Genomic DNA, 20,476 nt, shown 5'->3' on the forward strand with positions numbered 1-20,476 from the left:
AATTGGATATGTACAGAAGCTTATTTTTTCATTAAAGAGAGGAAGAAAAAAAAAATTAAATAATTAAATGACAAAGCATAGAAGATATTAAACAATACTACAGTAATACTAGATGAAAAAAAAAAGAAAGAAGATATATTTTTTATAGAATTATGACTATAATATAAATGTAGATATAGACGCCTTAAATGGTTTGAGTCAAAGGGGTCTCCTCAGTAACAGTCATTTCTTTTAAATTATTTAAAACGTCTTCCCCTAGACGATGACGCATTGCAGACATTACGCGAGGCTATATAAAAGAAGAAATTAGAACACATAGTTTTTTTTTTTTTTAAGGTGAAATGATAATTACATTGGTCCTCATCCAATGGTGCTCTAAGGCGCCTGATACTGTAATCCTTGACTTTGGACATATATTTAAATGCTTCTTGATAAGGTTTTTGGCTAAAAAGACCATAAGTTATATTATAGTGATATATGTATACATATATTATAATATATACCACTATACTGAACAGAGATCCATCGTGAAGAATCAAAATTAAAATCTCCGCGAAGAATTTTGCTCTTTTCTAATATTCTATCAATATTATTATCATATGAATCAAATATATATATATATATATATATATAAGCCTATATTATGCATTACCTGTAAATGGGGGATATCCACTTAAGCATACATAAAGAATAATACCAAGACTCCATAAATCACATTGTTTATCATAGGCGCGATGTTTTGAGGACACAAGTATCTCAGGGGCAACTATTTTATAATATGGATTTAATAATGCAAGCTATCATATAAACAGGATTTTATCTATTACCATAATTGGGTGTTCCACATTGACTATCAAAATATTGATCTCTATGTTCAATATTAGCTAAACCAAAATCAGTAATTTTTATGTGTAATGTCCTTTGGTCAACCATAAGAACTACATTAAAAGAAAGGGTATTTATTAATAATTTAGGTCGAGTCTCTCTCTGTGTGTGTGCCTGTCTATCTTCCTTACTGTTTTCTGGTTTCAAATCACGATGAGCAATATCATTGTCATGGAGATACTAAAAGTAAGATTCTAATTTTTTAATAAACATTTGACTTGTAATCATTCATCATACTTACTTTTGTAGCCACTAATAGTTGCCAGAAAATAAAGCGTGTCTCATCTTCTTCAAGGCGACCTTTAGCTCTTATATAATGAAACAACTCTCCACCAATGACACTATTATATTGGTTTCAGTATACAGAAAAGCTAATATTGGCTCAAAAAAAAAAAAAAAAAAAAAAAAAAGGGAGGGAGGGCAACCACTTACTATTCCAGGACTAAGTAAATCACTTCAGCTTGATTAAACACTTTATTAATTCTTACAACAAATGGCTAATGAATATATGGTTTGTTAGTTATAATATCAAATAAGAAGAGTGTACTACATACATGCTTCTTAATAGCCATCATGATTCCAACTTCTTGAATAAAGGTACTTGTCAAACTAAGTTGACTTGTAAGCTTTCTTTTATCAAAAACCTTGACGGCAACAACATGATTCGTCTTTTTATGTACAGCACGATATACGCTAGCAAAATGTCCACAGCCTAACAATTTATCCATTTTATATTCATCCTCACACATCTAAAGAATAGAATGTAAATAATTCTTTAATTTAACAAAAAAAAAAAAAAAACAAACTATTTATACATTAGCTTCATATTTCGACGGTAATAAAATACGGAAAACTTGACAAGTAAAAAAAAAAAAAGCTATTATCATCATTGTACTATAATAAATGAAAATAAAAAAATAGGCTTACATTTGTATCGAAGATCATCGTCTATTGAATCATTATTGCATTTATATAATTGAATCTCGTCATTATCTCTTAGCAAAACACGGTTTTTAAAACCAACGATTTTACCATTAACAAAAGTACCATTGAAGCTATTAAAACTTATATTAGTTTATATAGTAGTGATTCATAATATTAATTAAATAACAACCTTAAGTCTTCAAGATATATTCGAATGCCCTTGGTTCCCCTTTTTTCACCAGTTTCCTATATGAAAAAAAATAAATACTTTAATTATACGTGTATTTTTTTTTTAACTTCTAAACTAAGCTTTACCATGTAGATAAGACAATGTCTTTTACTAATAACAATATGATCAAATCTATTGTAAAGTATGAATGAATAGTGCATTAAAGATAGAGAAATATAAAAAGACACATTTATATTTATTACTTGATATCACTGTCAGGTTTTCTACCAAATAAATAACCAGGTCGACCTTGAGAATAATCTCTCTTTTCCAAATACATAGACTTATAATTAGGATTTAAGGACTGTAAAAAGCCCCAAGCTGTTTTATATATAGTCCAATTAGGTTTTTCCAATTCAAAGATAGGTTCCTTTAAAACTAACTCATTAGACATTGAAGAAGCTACATTCTTAATAGTCCTAGTTGTATCCTCATTGGTAGTAGCGTGTAATATTTCATGTAAAGAAGATGAGGAACCTTTTTCATCATGACTAAGTTTAGATAGCTTACGAATCAATTTAGCGTTATCATTAATATCTTCAATATCATCATCACTCCTTCCATGACGTTTTTTCATATTTTGGCGTTCATTATCAAATGAATAAAAGAAAAGACCATTCGTTGAATAATAACTGTTATCATGTATAGAAGTAGGAAGTTGAATAACTGAATCTTTTGACATTTTACTTGAGGAAAAGAAGTAAGAAGGAAAGAAGAAGAAGAAGAAGAAAAAAAACTTATTCTTCATTCATTTTTTGTTACAATTTATATGTATATTTTATAAGGGGTTGTGTGTGTGTGTGTGTGTGTATGTGGAAGGGGAAAGGAGGGGAGGGGGACTACATAATTTTACAAAGTAAACTAAATCCAATTGCCCTTATTTAAACGCAAAATGATATCACTTGACGCAGAGTATTGATTTGTGTCACAAATTATTGTTTTCTTTTTTAGTAAAAAAAAAAAAAAAAAAAAAAAAAACCATAAATATCAAAGCTAGATTTTTAATAAATTTATAGCAAGTTTCTTTTTAGCAAAGCAATGATGTATAAACAAAATGTGACTAGTCTTGTTCAGTTAGATACTAGTTTGAAATAGTATTATTAACAGCTTATTCGTAAAGGACATTATTTGACTAGTTTTTTTTTTTTTTTTTTTTTTTTTTTTTTTTTTTTTTTTAGATTTCCAGAAGATCTTTTCAATCTTTAGTTGTTTAGTAGCCTTACATGAAACATATATTTGTATTCAATTGGATCATTACTATGGTGTAAACACTTAGTCTTTTTTTTTCCTCCACACTTTCTTCTAGTTCTCTTTCAGAAGGCTTTATATAAATATAAATAGTCATATATATTATTGATCTATCAATTAGAATTAACTCGTTTCATTTGTACATATTTTCATATACAGATTAGCTTATGGCTTTTATGACTCTTTCGGAGTATATACATTTATATATTTTTTTTTTATGTATTAATAAATCATAATTTCCTAGGTTTCTTTAAATACAGTTATATATTTATATATTTCTATTTTTTTTTATACCCCTTTTTTATAAGATGAATGAAACTAAAAGAGCAGACAATGTCGATTCAAATTCAATAAAACATGAACCCAAGGCAAAAATAGCTCTTCGACCCTATTTTGCAGAAACAGACAAAAAATATGTTCATTACTTGTTTTATTCTACTTACTTTAATCTTGTCCCTAAAGCAGTGCTCATTCGACTTCGATCTCCATATATAATAGCCTCATGGGTAGCTATCTATACCTTAATTGTTACTTTTGTATGGAATTTCTTTGAAAGGTTGGGTTGGGAGAGGAAAGTTCAGATTGCACTTGTCTTGTTCACTACTGTTATCGTCATTGGCTTTGGCTTTATTTCTCTTTTGTGGTACACAGATAAATTTGATATCACACCTCGTGTCGTTCAAGGTATCGAGAATGATTTGAAGGAGCCGTGTGTCTATTATCGAGGTACTCCTGAAGAGCCTCGTAAAGGTAACTTTTGGGTATTGACATTAAATGATGAGATTATTGGTTGTGTGGGTATAGATCATACACCTGTTTCAGTCGTTGACAAGTCCGCTGATAAACCTTATGTTCGTGCCTCTGAACGTCCCCGTGCTGTAGATTCCCCTGAGATTCATCAAGCTGAGTGGAAAAGGACGGCTATGATGTTGGCAAGGTTAGACGATTTAGTTCGACTTACATTAGTAGGTGCTTTAGATAAAGTAAGAGACTTTTATTTCAAGATAAAAGGAGTTGAGTATCAACAACAACAAGAGCCTATTTTATTCGAGGCTCATAAATCAAATGAAGCAAGTGTACGTCGTTTGGCAATCAAGTTAGAATGTCAAAATCATGGTTTATCCACTATTCTTTTGAAAAGAGTCGCCTTTTGGGCACATGCACACCAACTTGAATATCTTTATGCGGAAACAGATGAACTTCAAACAAAATTAGCAGAGATTCTTGTCAAGAGACATGGCTATACTTTTGTATCTAAGAAGAAATTAGGCTATTTTAAAACAAAATCTATTTTCAGATTAGATGTAAAACTTTGGATGAGTAAAGAATTGGAAAGACGAGCTCAAGAGAAGGCTGAAAAAGAACAATTAAAAGAAGAAGCTGAACTTAAGGAATATGAATAAGAAAGCGAGCGCCATAAATTGTAATAATAAAAAGAAGCATTTATTTATTTATTTACAAACATATTTACAATTCTCTTTGTGTTGTTGTTGTTGTATTCTTCTTCTTATTTCGTTTTACTACCTCTTCTGTTTCTCTATTTCCACCTTTAGAAAGATCTGTGGGTGATTTATATTTTTTATACATTTGTGCTTTAAGGAATAAAAGATCAACGGGTTTAGATGAGATAGAGGTCTTTTTCATCATCTTCATCATATCTAAAACAGTTTCCTGTGATATTTGAGTACCACTCGTTTCTTCAGAATTACCTAGTAAACATTCAGATTCGGTATCATCCTTTTTAGAGGACAATGCATGGATTATGTCTGATATCGTACAACTCGTGCCCTCAGATATCTTTTCTTCATGTGAGGGTGTTAAACATGTCATATGAGGTTCTTTACGAAGAACATGGTCAATATCAACAGCTGAGAAAAATGCTACACTCTATATAATACAATTAAAAGGTTAAATTATCTTGATAAATAAATAAAAAGAAAGAAAGATAATGTCAACAACTCTCTACCTGAGGCAAGTCAAAGATTCCCAATTTATAACTAAAAAGAGCTCTTGTCCAAAGATTAGCAACTTGTAACGCTAAAGCAGTTCTATGTTGATCTTCTTCTGTAGATAAATAACGTACTTCATCATGAACAGATAACATAAACCTTGCATTGATTTGGTATCTTTCAATTAAATGGGCCATAGAGACAATTAACAGATGAAGGTAATCTACACCTGAACTCTGTACGACCCAATTGACTCTGGATGTCAAAAACTGACTTCCTATGTATTTTGGTTTTAGAGCATCTGTAATAGCACAACCCAAGACGGGTGTCCTTGGTTCCTTTGAGAGTGCAATATCTTCAAGGGCATTAAACATATAACTCTCTGAACCACCATGCCAAAACATTCTCTTAAATTGGTTATGTACCGAATGCTCCTTTTCACCTTTTGTATCTGAATACAGCTTAGTTGCACGTTCTTTAGCTGTCTCTAGATCCATCCCTTGATTGTATTGCATTAGTAGACTAGTTGCATATTTTACACCTGCACCATAAATTCTAGCATAGTTAAAAATTTTCGCTTTATCTCTACTGATACCTAAAATGTTGGCGGTTTTCGAATGAAGATCAGTGCCCTCTGACTTTGATCCTTGCAATGTCATCCATCCTAAAGCAGTTGCACCATGAAAACCAAATTGAGAGTCACCTATTACACTCGATATCCATAATTCTTCTGAATCCACATCTGCACCTACAATCTTATAACCTTCAGGTGCCTGAACCATGGATTTTAATTCAGACCCAATTCGATTTGCCTTTGCGTTACTAGCCGTTAACCAAGTTCGTTCTACGGCTCGACGTGTGATGGTGCCCATTGTAACCATCTGAGGTAGAATGATTCCATATTTCCCCGTTTCCTTTTTAGGTAGCTTCATATCTACACTTGCATTTGTATCCCAAACCACGAATTGATTCAAGATACGTTCGCGAGAACTAATCCAATAGGCAGACTTTGCATTCAATTCTAATGCCTCTTTTGCTGCTTCATATTCAGATGTCAAGACTTTATCTTCAAAGGATCCAATATATCCCTTCGAAAGTGGATTACCGCAATTCGCTTCTTCTCCATCTTTATGAGGTACTTTAAAATAATAATAACCATCATCCTTGAATACAGATTTATCTAATTGGTGTGGAGAATCCTCGACCATCATCTCTGTCAGGGGAACTTTATAACACCATCCAAAGGAACGAAGGTGATGTAAAGGGTATCCTTGCCATTTTAAACGAAGTAAAAGAGGAGCAATACGTGAACGTAGTGAGATTTTTAATTTGTCCTCTTTTGTATCATAGGCATCCTTATACCATTTAGGCTGACCTTTTAACTTTCTTTGACGTGGATTAACAGACCAATCTAATTGAGATAACCAGGGATCATTTTTCCATTTTTCAAAGTCAGTTACTAACTCTCTAGCCCTCTCAGCAAGATCTCTTAATTTGATATCCACTATATCTTCTAATTCTTGATGTTTATTAGCAGATTTTTCCAAGTAATCCTCCCATTTTTCGGTTACAGTTAAGAAAGAATTTCCCATGTTGAGCATACCCGTAAAGGAAACAGGATGAGGACAGTTCTCTTGAAATCGAGGGAAGACAACTTTATAGATAGCATGAGTTAATGCTACATCGTCAGAACAATAGGTCATTAAATTTTGAAAGTTTTCATTAATATCGGCCAAATTCCCAGTTTCAAAGTAGGAACGTTGAGACTTATCCATTTCAACTTTACAATAAAATTTAGCAACATGTTTTAGACTGTTGAGTGAACTAACATCAAAGAACCCTTGATCATCTGCAGTCCTTGTAGATGTTCCGGCACCGTCATCATTAAGATTATTTCTACGTTTCAATTCCAAATTCCAAGCGGGACGTTGTTGTGAGCAGAGGCCAGCTACTGCTATATGTAAACTCATTGTATCTAAATATCGTATATTGGATGGTTGTTTACTGTATTCATCTGCAATACGTGCACGGTCATACCCTACATTATGTCCTACAATCAATCGGGACTGTTTATGATGATCATTGCCAAAGGGTATCAACAGTTCTTTATCCACTGATTCTCCTAATAAATAAGGTGAAGTCCATGAATACCATGCTTCTTCTGATGCCACTACTGCCAAAGTAGGATATTTCCCTTCACTCATCAATACTTCTACATCAAATACCATAGCATCTTCTAAAGGGTATTCTACTGACATAACTGTACCATCCTTACTATATCGAGTCCATCCTGAAACTTTAAGCCATTGAGTCGGCTTAGGTGGCAGATTGATCTTTGCCAGTCTTTCTGCTTTCTCCAAAAAGAGGCCTGCCTGTTCCATACCAATTCGAATGAAGTGTTCTTCAATATTGTCACCCAACAATTTAGGTAATTTCAAATTAATAGGAGGATTTACTTCATTTTTTTTCCCCCATATATCTTGTAAAGTTAAATGAGTTTGAGAATAATTTTCCTTTATCAAAGTTTCACTTGTTTTATCTTTCTTCTGAACTGAATAAGGTTCAAATATTTGTGCTTGTAATTTAGGTGATAATAATTGAACTTTAGCTGGGTTTATCACAACTAAGAAAAAAAAAAAAAAAAAAATAGTGTAAACATGTTTGTTTCCCCTTTATTTTGAGATGATTAAACAAAAAAAAAAATTTTTTTTTATTTTATTTTATTTTTTTTTTTTTAAATCATACATGTATAAATTTACCTTGTTCATCACATGTAAGAAATGAAGTTGAAAAATATCTTGAACTATATCTTCTCAAGGGATGATTTATAACTTTATGAATTATAGATCTATATTTGATCATTAAAAATATTTAATCAAGTAAACAAATAAATAAAAAAAATATTTATTTGTGCAAGTATAATAAAATATATATTCAAGAACAAAAAGGAGGATTGATAATAAATATACACATCTGAATATGTCAAATATGTAATAATGACCCTGTAAATAAATATTCACTTGTACGGAGAATTTTTTTTTTTTTTTTTTTTTTTTTTGTTGTTGTTGTTGAACAATGCGATTTATTGGTTAAACAATCAATTTAAAAATCAGGCGTATTTAGAAAAGAAGAAATTTACTATTTTGACAAGCGAAAGAGATACACATACATAGTTGATCATTTTACCTGTAAAAAAAGTTAAAAAAAAAGAGAGAGAGAGAGAATATTTCTTGACATCGCAGTAAATATTTCACAAGTGGCTATTAGCTTCTCTCTGCTGAAAGTAACAACATGTCTACTGCGGTTATATTTTCCCTAAAAAAATATAAAGATATTTGTTTATATTCTTTAACTTGTGTATTATTTTATTTATTAGCATATTGCTCAACGACCGTCTTATTTTCCTTACATTTTCTGGTCTGCTGTCTCTCTCTCTCTCTCTTTCTCTCTTATTCCCATATATCTTTTTGGTGCAAGAATGAATAGAGATAAATCCAGCTTTAGTGACGGAATTTTTGTATTTGTTAGATAAAGACTATCTGATTAAAAAGGCTATACCGACAATAATTAAGAAGCAAAAAGAATAATTCAATAACATCATTTCCTTCTGTACTGCACTAGCACTTTTATTGGAAAGCATTCTTCTACTATCTTTTTATTTTTTTCACATGTGGAGATAGCATTTTTTATTCTCCGATATTCGCACGTTTGGTAAAAAATAATTAATTCATCCATCTTTTTTTTTTTTTTTTTTTTCTTCATTCAATTCAAAAGTTTTAAATTATGCCATCGCCTCCAAAACCTTGGGAAGTTAATAATAGTAATGAACTAACAACATCAACCACAAGTCCATCAGTATTACAAACAACAACGCCTTCTTCAGTTGCACCTGCAATACCTAATAGATCTTCAGCAATGGGGACAGGCTATGGAGGTTTGTCTGCTAAAAAAAAAAAAAAAAAAAAAAACTATACAGCTTATTCATTTTATATATTTTTATATATATAAGGTTACGGTACATCAAGTTATGGAGGATATGGTGCATCAAGTTATGGAGGGTACGGCGCATCCAATTATGGAGGATACGGCACATCAAGTTATGGAGGATACGGCGCATCCAATTATGGAGGATATGGGACAGGTTATGGAACTTATAGTAGTCCGTATAGTAGATTAGGGATGGGCTATGGTTCTAGTTATGGTGGATATAATAGTTATTCACCTTATAACCGATTTGGCAGTGTATATAATAATCGATTTGGAACAGGAGGAGGAGGAGCTGAAGATTTTAATCTAACACAGCGTATGGAATCTGGTACAAGGGCTACATTTGATATTTTAGAATCTATTGTAAGTGCATTTGGTGGATTTGCACAAATGCTAGATTCAACTTATATGGCAACCCATTCTAGTTTTATGGCTATGGTAGGCGTAGCAGAACAATTTGGGCATCTAAAGCATTATTTGGGTGATATCTTCAGTTTATATGCTTTAATAAGATGGTTAAAACGAATGTTATATAAATTGACAGGCAGAACACCGCCGCCAGAGTTATCGTCATCATCATCATCATCACCACCTGATCAAACAGAACAACTTCAGATTACAGAAAATGGAGAAGAGGAAGCAGAAGAAATAACACATCATATAGAGCAACCATTTCGTAGTCACAGTAAACGATCTGTTCTTTTCTTTTTAGCCTTAATCACAGGCTTACCTTACTTGATGTATAAATTAATTCAAAAATCAAATGAATATAAACTTCGACAGAGAATGATAATACCACAGATAAGCGCTCCTCCACCAGAGATAGCTAGAGTCATTCATAATTTTATTGCAGAAAGCCCTATTGAATTAGATTTACGACAAGGAGAAATGATCCATGTATTATCAAAGGTAGATCCTGCAACAGGATTAGTATCAGAATGGTGGCAAGGAAGAAATGCACATGGTGATATCGGTGTCTTCCCAGCGAATTTTGTACAAATAGAAAGTAATCATTATAACAATAGGCTATATTAAGCTATACCTCCTCCCTTATAATGAAATAAGAAAGTTTATTTATTTATTTATTTATTTATTTATTTATTTCATTCCATTTTATATATTGTATTTATTCATGACGAGGCCTTTTATCGGCAGTAACAGTCTCAAATGAAGCTGATTGTTGCTTTTGTTGAGTTGTTACTGGTATAATATTGGTAGTAGGAACTGCCCAAATAAATTTACCATCATTATTAGGAATAATGGCAGGTGGAGGATTTTGTTGTTGAGGTGGCTGTTGTGGCCAAAATGTAACGTTTGATATATCATTGTTTGTCATATTATTTAAAGTTGCATTGATAGGAACTGAATTCATAGTGACTGGATATGGATAAGGTGCTAATGGAAATGTATTCTGTGTTGCTGTTGCTGATAATGTATTATGATAGGATGGGGCCTGTTGTTGAAGAGGAATAGTTGATGACGGTGATGATGATGATGATAATGAAGGAGACGATGATGACGATGATGAAGCTGGTGACGAAGTATTTATGATAGAAGAAGACCCTATTATATTGCCACCACTTTGTTGTAATAAATTCATGTTGTCTTGACTTATTGGTGGTTCTAATCCTTGAACTCTTTGAATGGCCTTTAAATGAGCACAATATTTTTCTAGCATTTGATATAAAGTACGTTTTGAAAACGGTTTCGGTAGAATATCTGTCATTCCACTTCCAATATATTGCATAATATCATTATCTGTAAAATTAGATGTCATTGAAATAATGGGTGTTAACGCATCATATTGTCGAATACTACGAGTAGCTGAAATACCATCCATTTTAGGCATTACAATATCCTATAGAATTCATTATTATTTACTATAAAATACATTCATGTATCTTTGCTAAAAAAAAAAAAGGTACTTTACCATAAGAATTAAATCATATTTCTCTAATCCCATCTTTTTAAGTGCTTCAACACCATCTTTTGCCAGGTCAATTGTACAGCCAATAACCTGTAAGAGTTTACCACTTAAATCACGATAAACAGAATCATCATCTACTAATAAAATACGAGGGGGGACAGTCCAGCTGACCTGTGATGATGACAGAGGGGATGAAGTCGAAGATGATAAAGAAGAAGGTGATTTTCGTTTTATACCAGTCGTATTTATAGGAGTAGATGTTGATGTTGATGTTGCTGTGGCTGCTGCTGCTGCTGTTGCTGCTGATGCTGTTGCCGCTGCTGTGGCTGCTGTGGCTGTGGATATTGAAGTATAAGTAGGAAATGTAGATGTTTGATCAGCAGCCATAATTTCAATTGCAGGTTTATTATCTCTGACTGCCATATTAGAGGATAATCTTCCCAAAGTAACAAATGTAAGCCCCTCTGCTGTTTTAAGTGGTGATCCGATTAAACTTCCTGCATTCATAGAAGCAGCAGCAGCAGCAGCAGATACAGTCTCAGGATCTGCACTAAGAGAAAGATTGTGTTGTGGTTGCTTCATTTCTTGTTGTTGAATTTGTAAAATTGATTTATGAATAAGTGGAGGTTCTTTCTTGATACCAAGAAGCTCATTCAATTTATTCATCCTTTCAGCATTTGACTGAGATATTCGAGAATATGATTCTAATATTATTTGGGCCCGTGACTGACGATTATTATTATTATTAGAAGAAGAAGCTGATTCTATACATGTAAAGACAGGTTTAAATTTAACTGTTTCATATGCATAAAAAAAAAACTCTTACGTTTTTCATTATCTGCAATTAATTTTAAAAAGTCCTGAATTATCTTGTCCTTTTCGATTAAAGTTTTACTAAAGTTAGCTAATTCAATCATTATATGTTCATCAGTTTGTTTTAATTTTTCAATGTTATTTTCCATTGCTGCCCTGGACTTCTTTAATTGATCAATTTGAGATTGTAAATTCATACTAATTTTTTGTATATTTAACAAAGAGGACGACTCTTTTACAGTAACTGGATTCACAATGCTCTGTGAAACATTCGGTATCTCTTCCTTGTTAGCTACTATTTTATATTTATTGCCTGGTACTTTTCTTTTGATATCTTCTAAAAGGTCTTTTCTGTCTCTCATAAATTTTGGATGAACAAACTCCCAAGCCTAAATAAAGGAAGTCTACCATAAATATCCATCTTATTTACATATACATGCATATATTTATATTTACTTGATCACCATAAGGTCTTTGTCCGTCATCAGTATTTCTTATTTTATGAAAATCGTATTTATTTAATTGACGTACAAAACTAGCAAAATTACAATGTTTGAAATGCTTTGGTAAAATAGATTTTGAGAATTCATTGGTATCTTTTACTATAAATGTTGTTCCATCCGTGCTCCAACAAAACACATCTTTAAATGCTTTATTTTCCAGCATTCTATAGAAAGTCATTTTTTTTTTTAAAAAAAAAAAAAAAATCCCACATTTCTTCATAAAACTAACCTAAATAACTTTTGAATAAATTCTGGTACAGACCCACCAGAGGAGCCTTCAGTATCCTTTGATATTGATTTGGTTACTTTATTTTTAGACATATTTTAAAATCATATTTTCAACAGAAAAGGAAGGAAAAAAAAAAAATAAAAATAAAATAAAACTAAAAAAAATAAAAAATAAAAAATAAACAATTGTCCACCACACTCCGAAATAGACCATTCTATCTCCCCCCCTTTTTTTTTTTTTTTTTTTTTTTATACATTACTAATTTGTATAAAGCATTAAAAAAAAAAAAAAAAAGAAGTTCATTACTCAATTCAGTTTTCTAGTATAGTTAAACTGGAACTCTTCATTGCATGTAGGTGTTGTTAACATGAAAATGGGTCTACTACGCATAAACAATTGAATAAATTACAAAACATGTTGAGATGACAATCAAATTCAACGCACTTTACAAAGCTGATTTTAATTTATAATCAAAAAAAATCAGTGAAAAAAGAAAAAAGAATGTGAAATAAAAAAAAAAAAAATGAATGCTTTAGGCCAAAATTGGACAAAAAGAATAGCAATAAAAAAAACGTAGTATTGTTTTGTCTGATCAATCTAGATTATCAAAAAATGAATGAAAATGATGTCAATCAAAGGAAAAGTTTTTATTCATGTATTTTAAAAGGAAGACACCAAAAGTAAATAATTCAACTAAACCCTCAAAGTGATGCATAACTGTATAATGTTATGAAATGATAACCTAATTGAACTATTAATCCTTTTTAATCATGACAATATGAAATGAAGTTTCATGTATTGAGATTCTAATCTAGTGACTGTATTAGATTATTAGTTTTCAAAACTTTTTTAAAGTTATGCATAAATCTATTGACTAATGTTCATAAAGAAAAAAAGATAGTATTGTATTCTTTTTTTTTTTTCTTAATGAAATAGAACTTCATAATAGATTAGAAATGTTATTAGAACTATGAACTATTCCAGTATTGATGTCGCCTTTTATTTAACTTATTTTTTTGCCAAATCATATATATTTGTTATATATATAAACTATTTTAATTATTACCATGTTGAATATCCCATGGGAGGTCTTGGGGGGTATCCCATAGCACCTGCCATTGGCGGTAGAGGAGGTGGAGGAGGTCTAAAGGTAGCACCATTATAAGCAGCAGCAGCAGTAGGAGGAGGAGGAGGGGTAACCATAGTTGGCATGATCGTAGTTGCGCCAACACCTAAAGCGGGAGCCATAGGTGGTCCACCAACATACAAACGATTTGGCATCTGTACATTCTTTCTACCTTCTGCAGCCAATAATCTTTCTGCTGCGGAACCATGTCTTTCTCCTTTACCATCCTTTTTAAATGCATAAGATACTGAAATTTGTTTATTCATCAAGTATTGTCCTTCCATTGAGTCAATAGCTGCATCAGAGGATTCGAAATTATCATAGCTAATAAAGCCAAATCCTTTTGATACGCCTGTCTCTGGATCTCTAGATATTTTGGGTGTATTGACAATTAAACCAAAAGCACTAAATGTGTCATATAATAATTTCTCGTCAACATCAGGATCCAGATTACCAATAAATAATGTTGCTCCCACGTCCAAATTCTTTTTATCTGAAGTTGCCTAAAAAGAAAAAGAAAGAGAGAAAGAGAAAAAACAGTGTTAAATAATGTTAACCTAATTGTTGAAATTATTAACATACCTTGTTGACACGAATAGGCTTACCATATAGTCGTACTTGATTCATGATTTTGATTGCATAGTCAGCGTCTTCTTCTGTTAAAAATTCAACAAATCCATAACTTTGATGCGTTTGCGTCACTCTATCTTTTGGTAAATGCACATTGACTATGATTTAATTGTTAATAAACAATGTAATTAATAATAATAATAATACTAATGAAAGTATTCTTACCAACTGGTCCAGCTTGTAACATGAGTTCCCAAATAAGTGATTCCGTACATCTTTCATCAAGATTACCGATATAAATAGTGGCTTCTTGATTACGCTCGATCTGTTGTGCCATTAGGATCTAACGTGTATGTATAAAAATATAGATATAAATGTATAAGTATATATTACCAGAAAAAAAAAAAAAAAAAAAAAAAAGCAGTTATTTTTTTTTTATTTTTTATTTATTTTTTATTTTTTTTTTCATTAGCGTTATCGCTATTTAAATAAACTCAAAAAAAGAAAAAAAAAAATTATGTGTCTTAAGGTTATCATGGTTAATTCTGTTCAAAATCTACAAAATGAAATTAATTGTTTTATATAACTGAAAAAGACGAAATAATAGAACATCTGAATTAAACTCTCTAAATTGCTATATATAATAATTATAATACTTTTTTTTTAAAGAAAAAAATTACTATAATCTACTGGAAATAAGAGCTTTATAGAAAATTCTAAGCAAAAAAAAAAAAAAAAAAAAAAAAAAAAAAAAAAAAAAAAAAAAAAAAAAAAATATATATATATGTGCTGCATTATTATGTTAGTTAATAGTTCAATAGGAATTATGAGGAGATAAAAGAGAAATGAAAAGATAAGGTATTTTAGCTGATAATGGAAAAAAAAAAGAAAAGAAAAGAAAAAGGGCAGCATTTAAATGGTTAAAGGAAGGCTTCCTGTTTTTGTTGGAAAAGGAGAATAATATACATGAAATGTAACACATTAAATTCAAATATATCTTTGTATAACAATATAGTGTTCCAATCAAGAGAGCAAATAATACAGACAGACAGTCATTCATTTATTTACAATAATAAGTAAGAAAAAAAATATACATCTTGGGCATATAGAATTGAGGGCATACATATAAATATATAAGAAGGGATAAGGGTATATCATAATTGTGTACATGTATATAAAGGGCATAAAAAAAAACAAAGAAAGATATGATGTATAATATACAAAAGAGAGAAAGAGTGAGTGAGTGAGTGAGAGTGAATCATATATGATAATTGCATTTTGTTGTGACGGTAGTTATAATAATGACTGGATTACATAATAAATGATGAAGGATAATAATAATCCAAATCACTACTGATAGTATTGTAATGATGATAGTCAAAGACTGTTTCTTGATGCTGATAACATTCGGAATTCGTATGAGTAGGTTCAAATAGAAGAGTGTTATAAAATGGGAAATCGAGAGAGGATATTTGATCAGAGAAAAGACTAGATGGTTCAGATATCGATGAATCAATAGAAGAACATGGTGAAGACATCACGATGATATTAGATTCTTGCTGCTGCTGCTGCTGCTGCTGTTGATGTTGTAGTTGTTCTACTTCGTCTTGTTTTATAGGACACTGTTGTTGTTGTTGTTGTTGTTGCTTTATTTCTTCTTGTTTTATACCATATTGCTGTTCTACTTCTTTTTGTTTTTTATGACACTGTTTGAGATCATTCAAGCGCTTTTCTAATTTTGACATTTTGCGACCTAGGTGATTGATCTGAAGTTCTAAATCATCATAAGCAGTTAAAAGTTCCTTTTCCATTGCACCAAGACGTGTTGCATTTTTAAATTTGTCAAGTTCTGGCTTACTACTGGTATAAGTAAGATTTAGGCTTTGATAATGAACCATGATAGTAGCCACAGCATCATATGTAAACGAAATCTCGTTTTCTAAAGATTCAATTTCTTTATGTATGTTATTGGTTAGATCATCTGTCAAAACAGAATGAACACGCGTATTATGAGTCGCTGTTGTTTTTGTACGTTTATGAACACGATCATGAGTCGATTTATATGTAGAAACACGTTGAGTAGTCCATTTAAGTGGCTTATTCTTTTTTGATGATGAAGTCATAAAATATATATTTAAGAAGAGTGAGATATAACAAAAATAGAAGGAAAAGTAAAAAGTTTTTTTTTTTTTTTTTCGTTTTTAAATTAATATTGCATTTTATATATAAACTCCAGGAAGTTGCAGTGGTGGCGAATCTAAAAAAAAAAAAAAAAAAAAAAAAAAAAGGAAAACAATGAAGTACAACTTGGCATGTCCAATTATAGAAGTGCATCTTGTTGTTTGATTGGCTTTCCCTTTTTCAGGCACACAAAAAAAAAAAAAAAATACCATCGTGCATCGTTTTACATGACTCCGTCATATATGTATCTATATGAATCTTTTTTTAGTTAAGCTTTTTTTTTTTTCTGTTTTAATTTTTAATTTTAATTTAAACTTTGTTAACAAGATAAAAGAAATGGTAAAACAAATCTAAAAATAAATAGGTAAAAGAAGAAGAAAGAAAATTCAATGATTTACATGACTACGATTCTATGCGTAACACGGCTTCTTCGGGCGAAAACAAAAAAGGTTCCTTTACAATAATGTCCGTGTATTATTTAACTTTGAACATGCATATATTATTTCTATAAATAAATTGATCAAGGCAAATGATAATAACACTATCGAACATCAGGTACATATAAAATGAACTAAAATAGTAGATATAATAATTATTACGGAACCCTTTTAAATGTACATGAATTTAGCTGTATTATAATATTAAAGTTTTTTTTTTTTTTTTTTTTTTTTTTTTTTTTTTTTTTTTTTTTTTACTACTCTGTTATGTAAAATACAGTATATATAAATGGAGAGTTTTTTTTTTCTTGTAATAAACATTTTCTTCATAATGGTTATTTATAATTTAACTTCAAAACGTCTTTTTTTTTGTCGATATATGTAGCGTAATCCATATTATGATTATGATTACCAAGCAATTGAACGTTTGTGTGTAGTAGAGTGGCAAAAAAAAAAAAAAAAAAAAAAAAAAAAAAAAAAAAAACTATTTATAGAATATGACATGTATACGTTATTTAAACCAATCAAAAATTGATATTTTTATTTTGTTATAAAAAAGAAAACTTATTATTATCTAATAATATGTGCATGCATATACTACAAAGGAGATGACATAGAAGAGATACATACAAATGCAAATTTTTATTTGCCGTTAAATAGTTTATGGAAGACAGGAATCAATTGTTGAGCAACAGTAAAACTGAAAATCAACTTGGGACCAACCTATTTGGGGATGTTTTAATAAAAAAAAATAAAATACAATTGGAATGTTGTTTAACTTACCACCAAGATTTTGGGAGTTAAACCCTTAAAGAAGCCACCGAATCCTTCATACTTGATAAGATCCTTTACAATCTTGAATCCAGACTCAGGGTTTTCAAAGTTACGATTCTGAATACGTGTCTTTACGACATCTAAAGGAGCAGCCACCGTAATCGAAGCCACAGCACCACCAATAGAGGCACAAAAGTTTTGAAAGAAAGTAGCTTGACTGTAATCGCTTAAGCTAAATAAATATTCTTTTACAAAAGCAGAACCACCAAAGAGAGCAAAAGAACCAGGGGCATTACGAGCTGCTGTCCAACCAGCACCACGATATAAACCCATACCTTCATCTTTTACAATCTTTAAGAAACCACGACCACGGAATGCGTCGGGATTCGTTTGTCGCTTGATCTTTAAAACATCTAATGGCAATAATGCAATTTCACCAATGCCGACCAAACTGCCTGCTGTAGCATGCATCATTGTTTTACCTGTCTTCTCACCAAATGCATTCACAAATAGATCTTTGTGATGTTGATTCAAATAATCTTTAACAAAAGGTTGACCACCAAATTTATAAACTCTTTGGGCGACTTTATATCCTGCTGCAAAACCAAGACCTGGGAAAAGAGATGCATATTTCTTTAAGAATCCTGCATTGGCTGCTTCCTATTTTTCCATGAGGTTATCATCTTTTTTGTTTCTATTCCTTTCACCCCCCCTCCCATATAACACCCACCCATCCACCCCCTGTTATTAAATGCACTTGCCTTGAAAATAATTTGATCAATAATAGTCTTATTTTCACCAAAAGTACGAGCAGAAGACCAAATCTAAAAGAAAGAAAGTAAGAAAAGGAGAATAAATGACATGTATCACATCTTTATAATTTTATATCTTACTTTTGTTTGGTTACTCATTAAACGTTTAGCCACTGTGTCCACAGGGTGAAAAATGATTAATTCAAGGACACCAGAACTGGCACTACCTGCAAAACGTGCTAAACCAGATTCTGATTTTCCAGAAGCAACAGGAGGAGGAGACATTACAAGAATTTGTGGACGAAAAAAAAAAAAAAAAAAAAAAAAATGTTTAAAAAAAAAATATCTTTATTTATTATGTTGTTCCTGGGGGGCTTTCAAAAAAAAAAAAAAAAAAAAAAAAAAAATAGGTAACAATCGGAAATATAAATTTTCATAATAAACCATTTATTTTTTGTTTTCTTTTGTTTTTTCTTTTTTTTTTTTTTTTTTTTTTTTTTGAAAGGAAGGTTAGCTAGAATAAAAGTAAACGAAAAAAAAAAAAAGACTTGCCAACTTCTTTAACGAAAACATAATCATTTTTTTCTCTCTTTCTAAACAAGCTTTTTTTTCTTTTTTTTTTTTTTTTTTTTGCTTTGTTTATGACTGCTACAAGTCATGTTTTGACAGGTTACATTGTATGACTCACGGTTATTTAAATACGTATTTAATTTTATTTTATAATTTGCTTGAAGGAGGAGAGGTGATGACGAATTTATTCAAACGTTGCTTGATAATAGCTTCAGCATCATTTACAATACGAGAGACTAATACATCACAAGTAGGTATGTCTTCAATAATACCTAGAACTTGACCTGCTGTCCAAACACCAAAGTTAGGATCACCTGTCGTATAGACTTGTTTACCACGAGCACCAGAAACAAGTTCACGTACATCTTCAAATTGAACATTAGGGTCTTTTTCACGTGCATTGACTTCCATCGCAATTGTATTCTTAAAGATACGTGATGTGTTACGGAAGGGACGAAAGACGAGGGCAGTTGAACGTTCATCCGCCTTGACCATAGCTTCCTTGATATTTTGATGAATAGGTGCTTCTACTGTACACATAAAACGTGTCCCCATATTAATACCCTCAGCTCCTAAGGCAAGGGCTGCAGCTAAACCTGCACCATCACCAAATCCACCTGAGGCAATATAGGGGATATCTAATTTCTTGGCTGCTTTAGCTAATAGAATTAACGCAGTTACATCATCTTCACCAGGATGTCCTGCACATTCATAACCATCCATTGAGATAAAATCAACTCCCAATTTTTGTGCGGATAAAGCATGACGAATCGATGTACATTTATGAAGAACGATCACACCAGCCTCTTTAAACATTTTAATATATTTACCAGCTATAAGCAAAAAAAAAAGGGGGAAGGAGAAACATCATGAATTCATATAAATGTATATATACATGTATGTATGTATGTATGTATGTATATGTATTATTTACGGTTGTTTCCGGCTGTTTCAACAACTTTGATTCCCTCATTTATGATGGTTTTAGCATATTCTTCATAAGGAGGAGGTACGATGGCAGGTAAGAAGGTTAGATTGATTCCAAATGGCTTATCTGTCATTTGGCGACAACGTTTAATCTCTGCACAAAGAGCTTCTGGTGTAGGTTGTGTTAATGCAGTAAGAATACCTAGAGCTCCTGCATTAGAAACAGCTGAAGCCATCTCAGCTGTACCCACATATTGCATGCCACCTTTTAATAATCATTGAAATAGAAATTTAAAGTCAATGAATAAAGCAAATATCTACAGTAGGTAATATCTATACCTTGTACAATAGGATGCTTGATACCAAGCATTTCCGTAAGTTTAGTTTTAAGACCCATTATTATTTATCACTTCTAATAAAGAAGAAAAGGAAACCAAAAAAAAAA

General features: G+C 31.2%; 9 protein-coding genes across 9 annotated transcripts; 2 read left to right on the forward strand and 7 right to left on the reverse strand.

Annotated features, from left to right (window-relative positions):
- Positions 1–162: 162 nt before the first annotated feature.
- BX663DRAFT_504888 (kinase-like domain-containing protein) lies at positions 163–2,868 on the reverse strand. Its single transcript, XM_051526985.1, has 14 exons — positions 2,242–2,868; positions 2,125–2,170; positions 2,000–2,055; positions 1,813–1,940; positions 1,701–1,738; positions 1,440–1,634; positions 1,318–1,382; positions 1,127–1,226; positions 1,017–1,065; positions 828–938; positions 653–766; positions 504–572; positions 353–444; positions 163–289 (listed from the first exon to the last, which is right to left on the reverse strand). The coding sequence occupies exons 1-14, from the start codon at positions 2,784–2,786 to the stop codon at positions 185–187; spliced, it is 1,713 nt and encodes a 570-aa protein (XP_051384370.1). The 5' UTR covers positions 2,787–2,868; the 3' UTR covers positions 163–184.
- Positions 2,869–3,594: 726 nt separating this feature from the next.
- Positions 3,595–4,689, forward strand: BX663DRAFT_550767 (uncharacterized protein; the record flags this gene model as incomplete). Its single annotated transcript, XM_051531235.1, has 1 exon — positions 3,595–4,689. The coding sequence occupies one exon, from the start codon at positions 3,595–3,597 to the stop codon at positions 4,687–4,689; it is 1,095 nt and encodes a 364-aa protein (XP_051384371.1).
- Positions 4,690–4,963: 274 nt separating this feature from the next.
- BX663DRAFT_340778 (DNA polymerase family A-domain-containing protein) lies at positions 4,964–8,210 on the reverse strand. Its single transcript, XM_051522148.1, has 2 exons — positions 7,995–8,210; positions 4,964–7,858 (listed from the first exon to the last, which is right to left on the reverse strand). The coding sequence occupies exons 1-2, from the start codon at positions 8,095–8,097 to the stop codon at positions 5,238–5,240; spliced, it is 2,724 nt and encodes a 907-aa protein (XP_051384372.1). The 5' UTR covers positions 8,098–8,210; the 3' UTR covers positions 4,964–5,237.
- Positions 8,211–9,018: 808 nt separating this feature from the next.
- BX663DRAFT_431878 (Peroxin 13, N-terminal region-domain-containing protein) lies at positions 9,019–10,257 on the forward strand (the record flags this gene model as incomplete). The annotated part of the gene is made up of 2 exons (XM_051522894.1): positions 9,019–9,169; positions 9,245–10,257. 2 exons carry the CDS (start codon positions 9,019–9,021, stop codon positions 10,255–10,257), a joined length of 1,164 nt encoding a protein of 387 aa, XP_051384373.1.
- A 91-nt stretch (positions 10,258–10,348) lies between these two features.
- On the reverse strand, positions 10,349–12,786 carry BX663DRAFT_485207 (uncharacterized protein; the record flags this gene model as incomplete). The annotated part of the gene is made up of 5 exons (XM_051524597.1): positions 10,349–11,080; positions 11,153–11,913; positions 11,976–12,351; positions 12,419–12,629; positions 12,695–12,786. 5 exons carry the CDS (start codon positions 12,784–12,786, stop codon positions 10,349–10,351), a joined length of 2,172 nt encoding a protein of 723 aa, XP_051384374.1.
- An 830-nt stretch (positions 12,787–13,616) lies between these two features.
- On the reverse strand, positions 13,617–14,799 carry BX663DRAFT_452175 (uncharacterized protein). Its single transcript, XM_051523776.1, has 3 exons — positions 14,616–14,799; positions 14,403–14,548; positions 13,617–14,323 (listed from the first exon to the last, which is right to left on the reverse strand). The coding sequence occupies exons 1-3, from the start codon at positions 14,725–14,727 to the stop codon at positions 13,757–13,759; spliced, it is 825 nt and encodes a 274-aa protein (XP_051384375.1). The 5' UTR covers positions 14,728–14,799; the 3' UTR covers positions 13,617–13,756.
- A 1,273-nt stretch (positions 14,800–16,072) lies between these two features.
- Positions 16,073–16,342, reverse strand: BX663DRAFT_405152 (uncharacterized protein; the record flags this gene model as incomplete). The annotated part of the gene is made up of 1 exon (XM_051522248.1): positions 16,073–16,342. A coding segment is annotated over one exon (270 nt), but the record flags the coding sequence as incomplete, so codon positions are not given.
- A 1,173-nt stretch (positions 16,343–17,515) lies between these two features.
- On the reverse strand, positions 17,516–18,845 carry BX663DRAFT_504899 (mitochondrial carrier domain-containing protein). Its single transcript, XM_051526986.1, has 4 exons — positions 18,676–18,845; positions 18,544–18,606; positions 17,792–18,442; positions 17,516–17,731 (listed from the first exon to the last, which is right to left on the reverse strand). Exons 1-4 carry the CDS (start codon positions 18,817–18,819, stop codon positions 17,651–17,653), a joined length of 939 nt encoding a protein of 312 aa, XP_051384377.1. The 5' UTR covers positions 18,820–18,845; the 3' UTR covers positions 17,516–17,650.
- Positions 18,846–19,251: 406 nt separating this feature from the next.
- BX663DRAFT_432080 (uncharacterized protein) lies at positions 19,252–20,428 on the reverse strand (the record flags this gene model as incomplete). The annotated part of the gene is made up of 3 exons (XM_051522904.1): positions 19,252–19,937; positions 20,039–20,296; positions 20,371–20,428. The coding sequence occupies 3 exons, from the start codon at positions 20,426–20,428 to the stop codon at positions 19,252–19,254; spliced, it is 1,002 nt and encodes a 333-aa protein (XP_051384378.1).
- Positions 20,429–20,476: the final 48 nt, after the last annotated feature.

This window comes from Cokeromyces recurvatus, assembly GCF_025118155.1.
Source record: "Cokeromyces recurvatus strain NRRL 2243 chromosome Unknown BX663scaffold_8, whole genome shotgun sequence".
Classification (NCBI taxonomy): domain Eukaryota; kingdom Fungi; phylum Mucoromycota; class Mucoromycetes; order Mucorales; family Mucoraceae; genus Cokeromyces; species Cokeromyces recurvatus.

Excerpts from the sequence above, each read along its gene's own strand:
- BX663DRAFT_340778 (XM_051522148.1), bottom strand. The coding sequence starts at position 8,097 with ATGATCAAATATAGATCTATAATTCATAAAGTTATAAATCATCCCTTG. Across the intron at positions 7,859-7,994 it reads TCTTACATGTGATGAACAAG|TTGTGATAAACCCAGCTAAA; the intron begins GTAAATTTATAC and ends TTTTTTTCTTAG.
- BX663DRAFT_504888 (XM_051526985.1), bottom strand. The coding sequence starts at position 2,786 with ATGAAGAATAAGTTTTTTTTCTTCTTCTTCTTCTTCTTTCCTTCTTAC. Across the intron at positions 1,227-1,317 it reads ATTTACTTAGTCCTGGAATA|TGTCATTGGTGGAGAGTTGT; the intron begins GTAAGTGGTTGC and ends CCAATATAATAG. Across the intron at positions 939-1,016 it reads TGATTTGAAACCAGAAAACA|TTCTTATGGTTGACCAAAGG; the intron begins GTAAGGAAGATA and ends CTTTTAATGTAG.
- BX663DRAFT_504899 (XM_051526986.1), bottom strand. The coding sequence starts at position 18,819 with ATGTCTCCTCCTCCTGTTGCTTCTGGAAAATCAGAATCTGGTTTAGCA. Across the intron at positions 18,443-18,543 it reads TTGATCAAATTATTTTCAAG|GAAGCAGCCAATGCAGGATT; the intron begins GCAAGTGCATTT and ends ATGGAAAAATAG. Across the intron at positions 17,732-17,791 it reads TAACTCCCAAAATCTTGGTG|GTTGGTCCCAAGTTGATTTT; the intron begins GTAAGTTAAACA and ends ATCCCCAAATAG.
- BX663DRAFT_452175 (XM_051523776.1), bottom strand. The coding sequence starts at position 14,727 with ATGGCACAACAGATCGAGCGTAATCAAGAAGCCACTATTTATATCGGT. Across the intron at positions 14,549-14,615 it reads GTTACAAGCTGGACCAGTTG|TCAATGTGCATTTACCAAAA; the intron begins GTAAGAATACTT and ends ATTAAATCATAG. Across the intron at positions 14,324-14,402 it reads AGCCTATTCGTGTCAACAAG|GCAACTTCAGATAAAAAGAA; the intron begins GTATGTTAATAA and ends TTTTCTTTTTAG.